Source organism: Lycorma delicatula, chromosome 1, assembly GCF_047948215.1.
Source record: "Lycorma delicatula isolate Av1 chromosome 1, ASM4794821v1, whole genome shotgun sequence".
In the NCBI taxonomy this organism is placed as follows: domain Eukaryota; kingdom Metazoa; phylum Arthropoda; class Insecta; order Hemiptera; family Fulgoridae; genus Lycorma; species Lycorma delicatula.
The window spans coordinates 269,208,566-269,223,890 of record NC_134455.1 but is presented as its reverse complement, the minus strand read 5'-3'; the positions used below and the strand labels follow the sequence as shown (position 1 = coordinate 269,223,890).

Genomic DNA, 15,325 nt, shown 5'->3' with positions numbered 1-15,325 from the left:
TCAACAATAACTAGTTTCTCGAAAGGTTTGCTTACGTCTCACATGGGAACAGTAGACTAAAAATATTAATACCTAATACCAATCAGGTGTTCATATAATCATATGTTTACTAGTAACTTTACAGTGTTGCCACTTTGGCTGCCAAAAAAATCTAGTCTCATTACTTTATCTACAGACCTTGTAAAAATATATAAATAAAATAAATCTACAGTAAACTTAAGATAAAATTTCTTATTCACTAATGACACAATAAAAATAAAGCTAAACAAAAAGCTATCCTCATTTATTCTAATATTTTTATTTACTACCAAAAATAATTGCTCATGGAAAAACACGCAGTTGATGTAGGAGTACAATATTATAGAAAGATTAGTATAGTGTGTATCACAACAAGCAAGCAAACACCTGCCTCTCACAGCCAAGCTTGTATTTTCATTCAGTGCACTGTACTGTAAATAACTATGTATATATACATGAAATTAAAATATTTATTTTAGTGTTGGTTTTTCTCTTAATCCTAAAAAAAATGTATGTGATTGGTTCATAACTGTTTTCAAAATCTGTTGTAATAAGAAAATGAAACCACATAAATTATGAAAATCATCCATATTGCTTATTTATTTCAAGTAAATTTTCTTTGTTTTTATCTTTGCTTTTAATTTATTGGAATCTTATTTTTTTATACCATAAATATGATAATGATTTATAATTGTTTTTTGTGTTGATGATTATTTCAAACCCATCTTGACTAAATTTTTTCTGTTTTGGTGGAATCTTTACATCCTTGTAATACTGTTTTTCTTTTAGAGCTCCTATACAGCTAGCTCATACACAATGCTTTTATATAATCACAGTTGTTTTAGCATAATTATAAAGTGACAATGTTTTGCAAGTGGTTATTTGGCAATAAGAGATTTCTTGCTGTTTGTATAAAAAACACAAAAAACCCATGAATGGCATATATTTTATACTTATATTTATAAAAATTTCTTTCTAATATCTATTCTTGATACTTATAATTCTTTTCTGGTTAGAAGTTTGTATTTTGTGCTAATATTCCTTGTATCAGTGATCTTTTGGAAAAAAAATGTTCTTTAAATTCTAATAAAATATTTTTCTTTTCTTATCAGCTCAATTTAACTTATTTTTAACCTCGTTTAATTAATTCTGTTATTTTATTTTAAGTGATTTTTCTCCTAACATTGAATTCTGCGGCAGTGTTATTTATTTTTAATTTAAACCAAAAGAGCAATATCACTTACTAATATTCCCCCCATTTCGGATTCTCAAGCTCAGGGGTGATATTTATAGTTAAAAAATAATGCATCTTAATATTCAGGAGTTGATTTAGTGTATTATGATTGATGAGTTCAATATCTTCTTTTCCCAACTAGATGAATTGCCACACGTGATATGTTTAAGTGATCACTGGGTCAGAGAAGTATATGTATATTGCATAAATTGATTGCTATCTAAGTACTTACTGTTAAGAAAATGGGTGGAGCTTATTTGTTGGTAAGGGAGTGGCTACAGGCTGTATGTCATGAGGAATTAAAGGATTCTGTATGGAATTCAGCTTGAATGTTATGGTATCAGTGTAAAAATATATAATTTTTTTTATTGTATATCTCTACATTGGAATTAAGCTGTCGGCGGAGTTGCGGTCGCTGCCAACGGGCATGGTTATCCTTGCCTGGGGAGTGCAGTCGCGCTCCGACGAGGGCATTTATGAGCTAACGACACTGTCGGCGGGGTGTCTCTGGGTACTGCTTCGGCAGTATGCAGGGGAGTCTTGACGGTGGTTTGCGAAAGATGGTGAATGTCATGCGGGACTCCGTGATGGAGCTGTGCGGGAATAGGCGTTTATTCTCCTCTCCAGGGCGGACCGGAGCGGAGTAAGATAGAACTCATTTTGAGTAATAAGCGGGGTTCTTAAGGGAACTAGGTCTAAATTTTGCTGTGTGAAACTTTTAGTGGGAAAGTTTGTTATAGAGGCTGTTAGTACGAATCTGAGACATTCAGTAACTGGCTCTTTAATAGTTAGGACTAGGCACGGGGTCTTCATTCCGCGGTTAGGCTTCTAGCTTAGTTCCTGAGGGCGACGTGGTAGCTGCAGGTGTCCGTTGTCTTCATTCTGAAGACATAAACATGTAAAACTATCTCGGGGTGAACTTTATCGATGCAGATGTCCCTCAGGGCATCTGCATTGGTGGCATCTCTGCGGGGCCTGGACTGAAAGCTGTGGTGCGCAATCAGTTTGAGGGCGAGAAGATGTCCTCCGTTAAAGCCACTACTGGCTAGGAACGGAGGGGGTGGTGTAGCGACCGGAGATGCTACGAGGTGGGATCTTCTCCACTCATGGTGGGGGGGGGGGGAATTGAGATGTAAATCTCTACAAGACTCCTGATAAGAGAAAAGAAATCTTAAATGTATTTTTTCAAAATATTAGATTTTTTCTTAAATACTGAAGAACAAAGAAGCCTTTGTTTTATATTATTTTGGGTGAAGATATTTTAAAATTCAAGTTGAGACATTTTAAATTTTTGGGTGCAACAGGCTCTTACTACATTCACTTAATTGTAATTATTACAACCAGGATCACACCTCACTCTACTCCTGCAATAGATAATTTTATATCCAGTTTTGACCCAACTAACTGTGAAATTGAGATTCATGGGAGTATTATTTCAGACCATACAGCATAACTACTTAATATTAATTCAAATCTTCAGGATGAAAATTGTAATGAGAAGTAAATTTTTTAAACAAGAAGTTTTTCAGAAAATACAGATCACATTTAGAGAATGACCTGGGATTTTTATTTAATTAAAGGAGAAATTTATTCAATTAAAAAGAGAATGATGGTTAGCATTTTATTTGGTACCTTTTTAGTAAAATTAAAATATTTGTTTTAGTGTTGGTTTTTCTCTAAATCCTAAAAAAAAAATTTATGTGATTGGGTCATAACTGAATTCAATATCTGTTGTAATAAGAAAAGGAAACCACATAAATCATCCAACAAGCCTTACTCCATAAACTATGTAAATAGTTTATAGCATAGAATTTTATTTAATAGAATTTTTAAGGCTACAAGTTGTATTATGGTCATAGGGTTGCTGACTTTGATAACAGGATTAAAGTGCCTGGAGTGTTGTGAAGACATACAACCATCCTGCCTAGAAAGAACAATGAAAATTTTCAACTACTGATGTTGGGCAATCCTCTTAATGAGAATTTGCGATCATTTCATGAATTTTTTCATTCAGTTGCTAAAATTTGCCAGCTAAAACTAATATTGATCTTGCATTAGGGTTTCTTCTCAAATTAGAAAAATAAATGAACTGCTAGTTTCTTTCTAGTTTCTGAATCTGAAGTATTTAACATAATTTTCCATACAAGCTCATCAACGGCTTCTGGCAATATTGATATTTCTCCACTTCTTATAAAAGGTATGCTAAATTTAAAACAAGTCTTATCACCTTGTTAATAAACATTCTATTTAAAATTAGATTTTTCAAATACAGTATAATTACTCTATTTCTAAAAAGAAAGGTTCTCCTTTGGAATTTAACAATTATTGCTCTTTATCAATTTCATCATTATTTTCTAAAAATTTTTAAGAGCAGCAATTGGAATAATTGATGATTCTGGGAACAATAACTGTTATCTGATTACCAGTTTGGTTTTCATAAAAAAATAAATATTACTGGAGTAGTTAATGAATTTATATCATGTGTTACTGATAACTAGGTCAGTTTTTGAAGGGCTTTGGGTGTATTCTGTGATCTCACCAAGGCTTTTTAGTATTGTGTAAACCATTCTCTCCTGTTTTAGAAGCTCAAGCATTGTGACTGGTTTAGTACTGAGGAGGTTGAAGTTCTATCTGAAAAGCAGAATACAAAGCATGGTTGTTGGTTCAATGAATTTCTCAAGTAGATCAGGATTTGATACCAGAAATTTACTTCTTCTGTTTTGTTTTAGATGAATGACTGATGTAGAAGGAACACATAGCCTAACTTAAAAAATACTGAAAGAGACTTATTTATAATTTTATCTTAATATCGCATTACTTAAGCACTAGATTATTTACCTCATTTGATAAATTTTACATGACATCAATTTCTATGATCAACAGCTGACAAATCTTATTAATGGTGTAATATCATTATGTATCTACATTGTTGATTTTATGGAGTTATTTTTTGTAGTTAATCTATATTCAGTATTCAGATTTAAAAAAAAAGAAATTGTTTCTGTCATTGTGTCCATCTATGACAATCATGAAAGCCCAGCTTTAGACATTTAAACGTACTAACGTTTCCTATTTATTTATGTAATATAATTATATGAAATAAATTCCAGGCCAATCCATCTAAATTTATATTTTTATTTGGAAATCACAATAATTACAATTCTCACCATAAAGCCAAATTTTCATTTCCATTGCAGAGAACTCTATTAGTATTTTATTTTTTTTCTATTGGATTGTTTTCAATCTAAATTTTTTTTTTTCAGTTATTTTAATTATTTCTTCTAAATAAAATTTGACAGTAAGAGATAGACAGTACATCTAACTCATTCTTTTCACTCAAAAATTTACCTTTTATAATTTTTTAATCTAATATAGCAACCTGACATTTATACAATGAGGTATTGAACAGAAATTTTTGTAATACAATTAAGGCTTTAAACTATTTAGCTTGTGAATTCTATGATTGATACAAGCTGTCAGAAAAGATTTAAAAATTCCATTGAAATTCATTTAGATAATAAGCACTCATTCATTTTGGCCAGACATTTATAATTTAAGGTAGACGATATCTAGAATTTTAAAAATTGTTTACCTGTATTATCATTTTTTGATGATAAGTGAACTAATGTAATGTAATCTCAGTTAATCATTAGCTCTTAGACATGTTTAACCATTTATTTTTTTACAGAATAAGAATAGTGGAACAGTTATTCTACTAAACAGCATTTGTATGTGTGTCTGTCTGTGTATGCATACCCCTTAGCTTAGCACCGGAATGTACCGATCACCAGCGGAAAATCCAGATTCGTTAGTTCATGTCTTGTGGTGGTCAGGTATATACTCGTTATATTATTATGTATCAATATATCACATATATATCAATATAAATGTGAAATATATATTAATAATACATTTTTTTATGTGGTTGTTTTTCTTCATAAAATAACGAAATATAGCCAAAAAGTAGACACCAGAATGTACCGATCACTAGCGGAAAATCCTTATTCGTTACTATCAATTTCTAGAGTTAAATTTCTAATTTAACTTTCATTACATCAATTTTCATCATTCAAGAAAAATATTTTTACACAAGAGGTAATCAATTTTGGATACCTAATAATCCCATTCTGAGACACCGCCCGTCAGGCCAACCCACATGGAGGGCATGCCATAGTCTCTGCAGCTATTTACAAAATAAAATAACTAGTATATGGCCTTGAAACGTACACTACTCCAAACATGTAATGCATGTTTATCATTATCTACTTTGAACTGTGTGGGCTTTTATTTCATTTATATAATATAATATCTTTGAATGTGTCAAAATGAAAAATTTAATAGCCCACAGAACATGTGAAAGGAATAATTACCTCATTTGATAAATTTTACATGACATCAATTTCTGTGATCAACAGCTGCTAAACAGATAGTAACACCATGTCATGAAGTTGTAGCTGATATCATTTAACTATGGTAACTATGGTTTCAAATGTGAAATGTTGAGGAACCATCAATTTGTGAGGGATATAGTTTACTATCTTACCAAATTCCCTTTTTTACTATTATTTTCATCATTATTTTAAATGCTCTTACATTAAATTGTACTTTTACAGAATCTAAAGACCTTTGAACACTCTTCAAAAGTCAATTGCTCATTTATCCAGTTAATTAAAAAATTCCTATTTGTATCTACTTACTTGGTGTCGGATCTTCTTGAACAATAAGGGATGAAATGTCTCTGGTCATTCCACCAACATTTACAGCTTGACACATATAAGCTCCAGTATCTGCATAGCCTATGTTATGTATTCTCAGTTCTGTGCCATTTCCAATAATATCATATTTCTGAAGAGTGTCTAATTTTAACGGTTCATCATTTTTTAACCATTCAACCTAAAAATAATTTATTCCATTATTAAAGCCTCTATAAAATTCAAACTTCAGGATTGTACTAGGTCCCTACTTTTATTAAAAAACACTGCTTAGTTGCTGGGAAAATAGTACTAGCTAAATGTAAAAAAAGTTGAGATACATAATAATAATGAGCATTTGGTACAGTTCATTTGTGGATACTATAGTAATCAGTGTGATATAGTAGTTTTTTCTGTTAATTATCAGCATATTCATAATTTATTATGTTCACAAAACCATTTGTCTAAAAGATGAATATATTTAAATGATAAGAAATGAAGCATCATGATAAATAATATAGGCTATCCTTCCCAACCTAAACAGAATTATTATTTTTTATTGGATTGAATTATGGCTTTTATGATTTAATTACCTTTAAATAAATTCAGTTTTTATTTGAAATACTTTTTTGTATGTAATTTATTCATTATTATTGTTGTTGTGGTTGTTTTTTTTTCGTTTATATGGGCATCAACTTCTAAAGTCATTAGCCCTAGTAACATTTTTTAAAATAAAGTTTCAATCATCCTAGATTTGTCATATGTAAGGGTGTAAAAGGCCCATACATTTTATTTAAAAACACAAAAATAACAATAGACGTGAAACATTTAAACATTCTTATAGTAGGAAACTAATAACATTTACAGTGTATAAAGGGCCTGACACTAAAAAAAAAAAAAACAATTTATCTTGACAATACTAACATTATTAAAAAAAACATCCATGTGCTTAGAAAAAGCTTCTTCATATAGAGAATCCTTAAGAAACATTTTGTATTGTCTTACAGACTTGTTAAAAGTCTGCTGGCGTGCATATAACCTATCTTTTCTTCTTTACCATTTTCTAAATCAGCAGCAATATTATTTATTAGATTGTATCTCTTTCTGAGGTCTTCATATATAATACACTCTTCCAATAGATGGCTGACTGTAAGCTATTTATTACATATGGCATACATTGGTCTTTCTTTGCCGGTTATCAAATATGAATTTGTTATTCATGTGTGACCGATTCTTAGTCTGATCATCAGCACTTGTTCTTGGCAAGTCAGTTTCGTATCGCTCTTCCATTTAAATGAAGATGTTTAATTGCATTTAATTTAATATTTAACCTACTCCATTCATTACTCCATGTATTTCTTACAATGGTGGTTAGACAATTTTTAACATCTGCTACTAGAACAGGAATTACATCTGTTTTATCATATACTGTTGCCATTCTGGCAGCTTCAGCTGCACTTTTGTTTCCTGGGATACCAGCAAGCCCTGGAGTCCATACAAATACACATCACTGTCCTCGTCGATTTAATACATATAGAATGGAAAAGATTTTTGTAACATGGATGTCCTTAATAGCAGTTAGTGCACTTAACGAGTTGGAACATACTTGTATGAGAACTCTTTCTTCACAGAAATGTTCTGAGTAGCAAAGAGCTTGCTGTATAACAGTAAGTTCTGCCATATAAACACTTGTCATATCTGGTAGCTTCCAGCAATGTGCATCTCCATTTACATATATAGAGCATCCAACACGATGGTCTGGAATAGGTAGCTTGACCTTCATATAATGCAGTCAAAGATGATATTTAAATGCTTTATTGTTTATATGGGTAAGAAAAGCCCATATATTTGCCTCATATCTTACCAATAGCATTTCTCTTCTATAATGTAATGTTTTGTTCCGGCTTCTAACATTAAACTAGTCACTGGACTTATATGGAAAGTGCCTGTGTCATATCTGATACCACTGCTATGTATTACGTCTAACTTTTGTAGATGCGACTTTCTAGCGTATGTGTATAAAATACACCCGTAGTCAAGCTTTGATTGAACCAATGCTTTATACAGCCTCAGTAATATTTCTTTATCTGATCCCCAATTGATGTTTGATATACATTTAATAATGATTATGGCTTTCTTGCATCTAACACTTATCTAATAGTATTCCTAAAAGTTGTATATTGTCCTTGTACTGCATTATATGATCATCAATAGTCAAAACAGGATTACAGTGAGAAATTCACTGTACACAGTATATTTTCTCTAGTGAAAATTTGAAACCATTATTCCTTGCAATTTTGTTGAAGGTGTTTATTACTCATTACAATTTATACTTCATCATAACTGTAATGTTGCTGGCATATACAATTGCCAGATCATCAACGTAAATACTTTGGCTGATTTCTGCTGGAAAGGCTAATGTCAGTTTATTGATGACGATCATGAACCAGGTACCGCTCAGTCGACAGCCTTGTGGTATGACATTTTCCAATCTTTTTTTTTTTATGATGAGTATTCATTATTAACATATAGTTGAAAAGTACAGTCGTTCATACAGTTGCTAAGTAATAGTGATAAATTGCCTTGAATTCCCCTATTCATGTAATTGAAGGATTTTTCCATGATGCCAGGTCATATAAAAAGCCTTCTGCAGGTCAAAGAAGACTCCAACACATTTCCTTGTGATGAAACTATTATATATAATATACTCTAAATTTATCATTTGGTCAGTAGTTGAGTGATATTGTCGGAAACCTGCTTGATGTGTTGATAAAAGATTTTCTTTTCCTAAAAATCAAAATGATTCAATTATTTATCATTTTTTCAAAAATTTTTCCCAAAGCACATTTTAAGAAAACAGGATGGTAACTATTGGATCTGCCAGATTTTTATCTTTTTTTGGAACTGGGATAATATTTGCTTTCTTCCACTGCTGTGGGGGACATTCCATCCATGCCATACATGATTATGTAGTTCTAACAATCTAAGTTTTGCAGTGGCACTTAACTGTCTGATCATGATATGATGTAATGAATCTTGTCCGGACGAGAAGCTGTATTGCCAGATTCCTCCATTGCTTTCACAAGTTCTTCTGTTTTGATTGGTACATTATACAAATAATTCATTGTAGTTCTGAAATTTAGCAGACCCTCAAGTTTTGTTTTTTGTCTTCTAAAACATTCATCAAAGTTAGCCATTCTGCTGGCTTCTTCAAAATGATAGGCTAGTAACTTTGCAGTTTTGTCTGGAGTATCTCTAACTTCATATTCATATTGAAGACAAGTTATGGAGTAAAGTTTATATGCCCACAAATAGCCTTCACTTTCTTCCAAACATCCGATGCAGTCATGTTTCTGTTAATGGATGACATGTATTTTTGCCAGGATCATCTTTTAGAATCTGTCATAAGTATTTTTGCAAGTGCTCTGTATTTTTTAATGGCAATTAGATTATCTAGTGTTGGATATTTCTTAAAAGCGTTGTATGCTTTTTTATTTTTTCACTTATAGCTTTTTTTTCTTTTAGCTTCACTTATTTCATCGTTCCACCACGGAATGGGTCTCTTGCTGAGTTTCCCAGATGTTCTGAGTAAACTCCATTTAAAGATTTTTGAGTGGTTCAAGTAACTTATTTGTATACTTAGTCAGACTGTAACAGCACATCCCTCCTAAAACCCCACAAAAGGGTATGAATAAATTCTGTTGTAAGCTGACTGCTGGCATTTGTGACTGCTCTAATAGTATTAATCAACCACTAATAACTAAACTACTAATAACTGAATTTAAAGTATTTTACGAAATTGTTATTCAGACTTTTTTGGACCATATTCCTACAGAAGTGATTACTAAAAAAATATAGAAACTTGACATAATAAGGGGCAAAAGTAATATTTTTTACAAAATTATAAACAAAAATTTTCATTCCTAATATTGTAGACTAGTAACATAAGTAAAAAAAATATCACTATGAAATTCTGAAATAATTTATTTATCAGTAATAATAACAGAGCAATACTTCATTCTTTAAGAATTTATTCTTTAAAGAGTTGCTCATTTCAAATGAAAAATTTCACTTGAACTAAGATATCCATAATTTTCATATAAAAACAGTCTTCACAGTTTTTGTGATTTCGATCAGATATTAAATACGTAAAAAATAAACCTCTGTTTTGATTCAAATAACAACACTTTCAGAAGTGATAAAATCATAAATAATTAACATCTGAACTATAGTTTAATATTTTAATATCATAAAATTAAAAACCATCAACAACGTAATATCTTTTATTTTTTTATTTTATAACTTTAATGAAATGACAAACATAATAGAGATCAACTATAAACAAATATTAAAAGGGTTTCATAATTGTTTTATAATTAGCATCATTAACACTGCATCAACTGTAAGGGTAGAATTGAATTATAGTTTTGAAGTGATCTTCAGGAAGCACATTTATTGTTTAGAAAGCAAATTGTAAATAATCTTTTATTTAATGAAAGTGTAAATATCATTTCAACAAGTTTATCCATTAATTAAATAAAGTGGTTAATATTACTGACCTTTGGAAATGGTTCTCCTATAACATGACAAAACATTGCTGCTTCTTCTCCTGGTCTGCGAGACTGTATTCTGGGTGTAACTTTTACTTCTGGAATGGCTATAACAATAAAAAAAAATAGAATTTTATACATTATATCTGTATGTTAGTAAGTGAAACTGTATTTATTTTACATTAGTTCAACTAATAACAATGATTTTGTTCATAATTTCAGTGGCTAGTTGTATGCAGTTGACAGAAACAAGTTCCTGGTAGACCATGTTACAGTTATTTCACTTTGCCTTTCCTAACTGACTACTAGTCTAATAGTTTTGTTTCTCATACTTATTAGCAATATTGTTATAAAAGTAAAAAAAAAAAACACATTACAATTTTATTTATTCACTTTTGTACACAGATCATACGTAATTATTTTTGTAAATGCAAAACCTACTTTATTTTCATGCAAGTAAAGACGATTCTCCAGGTAATTGTAGCAGATAAACCAAACATTATTATAAATTGTAACAATTTATTTATTATAAATAAAGTTATAGACATTTTGTTATAAATATAACAGTATGTTAGAAATAATCATGTGGATGTGATTATATAAATGAGGAATGTGTGATTTTGATTAAATATTAGTTTATCTTGTTAATCATTAAGATTATGAGAAAATTAATCCATCTAATGATGAGTCTTCTAACAGTTACATATATCAATATTATTTAATTATATAAAGATACATTTTTGAAATTTGGTTTCTAAATTGTAACAGCAGCTGGGTTCTTAACCTCTCAGCAAGCATTTTTCTTTCCACAGATAAACAATCATGAGGATGTGGTTTACAGGCTTGGTATAAAGAAAAGCTGGAGTTGACTTCAGCTTCAAGAAAACCTTTCAAATATTCTCAAAGTGAGAGGTTCTGCAAAAGATTATTGTATCTAAATTATTTTGTTTTAAATATTTTTATTTGCTGTTACTGCTATTTTCCTTTGAGAGTTGAGCCAATGCATTTAAATCATTATTTCCCCAACAAGAGCATTGTTTTATACTACCTCTCAGCCTTCCTTATGACTGTGATGTGTCTAAAGGACCTGATGTACAACTGCCAATAAGAGTTTTTTTTTGGACAATAACCATATTATCATTCTGTATGGTAAACAGAGTGAAGAAGGTGTACAGCTGAATGTCAGCTACTCTTCCATTGACTTGGAGTGCTGATATGGAATAGTGTGTTGAAGTTAATAAGGAAGAGAAACCACTCATAACATGACATACAACATTTCATCTGTGTCTCAGATCAGGTTTTCAGTTCAACTTAATCTTCAGAGGTGTAATAGATACTCAATGTATTTAATTTTAAACATATGAGTATTGTAAAAAAAAAATTAAGGTAAAGTTATTTTCCTGGGAGGAAAAGATTTGTGATTTTTTAAAAATAGTATTGCTTCTTATCCTTCTTTTGCTGGCATACAGAAAATGTATATTCTAATTAAATTTTTATTTTGCAATTTAAAATAAACAATATGAACTTGGACTTGGCTGGAAAATAGGAATAAAAAAAACAACTGGTTGCCAAAAAAATTAAAAATGAACCGTAATGTACTGACAGTAGAGCAATAATTTAAAAAGTATATTCGTTAATCACCTGGAGTAACGTGAACGTCTACTAACAAACAGATGTTGTGCTAAATATCAAGTATTCAGCAAGTTTGGCAAGTATAATATGTATAACTGTAAAATGAAACAATGGTGTATGAAATGTGTGATGCTTGCAGAGCTTCTCAAAGCTTTAGTAAACTAAACAATTAATACTTAAACAAGGCCATGTAATCTTCAATAGGAAACAAGAAAGAAACACATTATTGAAAATGTAATGTTGTGATAGGACACTTTTTAACCAGATAACTGAAAATGTGGTACTATTCATAATAAATAGATATAAGATTAAGGCAAGGGGTATATTTTTTAAGTCATATAAAATCTATGAAGAATAACAATGAAGATACAAGTAATAACTGAAATTTTATAAAATAAAATAATATTTTCATTTACCATGATGGTAGGTGGTGAAAATGATACAAATCTATTAATTTTTAATGGCACACCAAATCAAACCGAGTTAAAATTTGTTAAATTTACATCATACTTCTTTCAGTCACAATGCTGTTAGTAGTTGATCAGGAAGATGCTGGTCTCGCTCGGGTGCTGTTGCTGGTTATTTTTTTTAAGTTAAAATACTTTTACTTTAAATGTAGTCAAAAGTAAATAAGACTAGAACTATGACTGCTATGTTATTATAGGTTTTTGTGTTATTTGTTTACTTCATAGTTCAAGTTAGTTAAAATGTGGTCTTTTTATACATGTGTAGAGCAACAAGGTTGCTAAACATGTGTTTAGCAAATATTGATAAAGTTTACTTTTGCCTATTCATTGTATCTTTCTTTGAAGCTCTGTGAACTTTAATTTAAAATATTGTGCAGTCAGAGCAGCTGAGCTTATTTATTTCAAAGACATTATTTTGGGAATTGTGTATTGTGTGCGATGGTTTTTTTATTCTGGAGGGTGCTTTATAAAATTTTTTTTTTTAAGTTTTTGTTTATATTTGTTCTAAAATGATCAACAGTTAAACTTTTTAGTAAATCAAGTCAAACTTTGTTTTTTTATTTGTGCAATTTAATTTCTTACTTGTTCTGCCAGGAATAATATAAATAATTATTTATTTTTTATTATCTCAACTCTTCAGGTCTGATTACATTGATTTTCATTTTAAACTGCAAATTTTTAAAAGGTTTATATTATTTAATTTTAATAGCTTCAGTTCAGGCAAGTAATTTTCCAAAACTAATTAATATAATCACTTCTTTTTAATGCCTTAATACATATGTTTTTCATTTCACTTCTGAGTATTGTACATTTTAATAGTACGTGTGTTACTATATTAACACAGTACAATCTGAAAGTTACTGAACTGAAAAAGTATTACATGTAACTTACAGTAATGTATAATTGATGATTTATTACGCACATTAATGTGTTGTATTAATGATGATTTAAAGTGAGCAACAACAAAATATTTTCACAAGTTCCAACAGGGAATACTGTATTTCAAACATTCTTAAAATGCTAATTAAAATTATCACTTACTGTGGACTGTGAGAACATGTGTCTGTGTGACATCTCGATTTCTTTGAGCATGGCAAGTATAGTTGCCTGCATGAACTAACTGTATTCTTGTAAGGTATAATGAACCATCACTAAATACACGCACTTCATCTTCACCAAGAGTTGATAAATCTGCTGTATTTCTCCTCCACACTATCGGTGGGGGTGGTGTACCACTAACGTCACACTTAATCTCAACATTGTCTCCTACTCTGGCTGATAAATGATTCACCTCAAGAGCTTTATCTAATGACACAACAGATAAACCTGAAAACAATAATATACCTTACTGGTTAAAACTAAATATTTTAAGATAGACAGCACAAATGTCTATCTTAAAATATTTTACTATATACATAAGTTACATACAAGTTACTTATTATCTACATTACTTCTCCATGCAGTTGTTACTACAATTGTTCAGTTATTGCACCAAGATTCAACATTTTTTCATCCTTATTGAAGAATTTTGTCATCAGAATACCCAGTCAGTTACTAACTCCAGCTTTGGTTGCTCATTGGTATCAAAGCACTGGGTTAGCCTGATCTTTATAGCTTGGTGAAGATATAGTTGATGGTGACAAAATTTGGATGGAGGGATAAAAATTCCTACATTTTAATTGCTCGAGTAAGCTATTGTGCAATGTGTAGAGTGAGCCCATGCAATGAAGGCTGTGTACAAATTCATATAAAGAATTGCAGTGCCATTGAAAGGTTGTGTAATATTGATATTTTTAATATTAGTTTTTTTTCTGTCGGTCAAAAGCATGTAATTGAATAAATAATTTTCTTCTGAAATTGATAATTTATTTATACGGTGTAGATAAAAGGGCACAGGCTTGCTTTATTATAGAAGCACATATCCAAATGAAGTAATTATACACACTTATTCCCAGAATAAATTATTGCTTTGAGAGTAATTACTTGTCTCTGAATTTTGATATATTTTAATATATTTATATTAATTATGTATATAGTTTATATTATTTATTTATTTTAATATATTTTTATTCTAATTTTAAAAATAATTCTTGTATAACAAATACTTTCATTTCATACTTATAATACTAGAATCTAAAATCTTCTTTATGCCTTTACTGTAAATCTTTGTGATCTTAATAGTCTGCATTCTACTATTTTCATATCATATTTCTGTTACTACTACATGTGCTTTTAGTATATTGATATGTTAAATTAGTAGCACTGAATGTACTAAATCTGTGGTAAGATTTATTATATCTAATAATAACAAGTCACTCATAAAAGTGAGAGGGACAATTATTTTTAAATGATTAACAGATTAATGTTATCAACATATTTTCAATTTACATAATGAAAATATTGTTTTATATGAAGTTAAAAGAATAACAAATTATACAGAATATTTTTTGCCAATAATCTACAGAAAATTCTGTGGCGATTAAAGAAGTTCTTTATAAAATATAGAGGAAAATGAGATACTTCATGTAATAGACAGAGAAGCAAAAGCAATTCATTCTGATAATCTTAATTTAAATATGAATGATGGATCACATAGGCTTTAACAAAATCCAAATCAAAACTGATAGTGGTTGTTCCATTATCAGGTAATTCTCATTGGTAGGTAAAAGATTTGTTTTAAAATGAAAAACAAAGATTTATCTTGAATATCAGTTGTATTAGAAACATTAAAGT

At 30.0% G+C, this 15,325-nt stretch overlaps 1 protein-coding gene across 9 annotated transcripts in view; it reads right to left on the bottom strand.

The window, feature by feature from the left end:
• The window catches only part of LOC142331252 (follistatin-related protein 5-like), a 411,468-nt gene that overhangs the window by 53,384 nt on the left and 342,759 nt on the right, over positions 1–15,325 (bottom strand). For 7 of the 9 annotated variants that reach the window (XM_075377020.1, XM_075377029.1, XM_075377064.1 and 4 more), the window contains 3 exons: positions 13,634–13,918; positions 10,503–10,600; positions 5,950–6,145 (listed from right to left, as the gene is read on the bottom strand). In XM_075377020.1, coding sequence (XP_075233135.1) covers positions 5,950–6,145; positions 10,503–10,600; positions 13,634–13,918 — 579 coding nt within the window. The remainder of the gene's footprint in view (positions 1–5,949; positions 6,146–10,502; positions 10,601–13,633; positions 13,919–15,325) is intronic. The other 2 variants (XM_075377037.1, XM_075377041.1) reach the window with 1 other exon arrangement.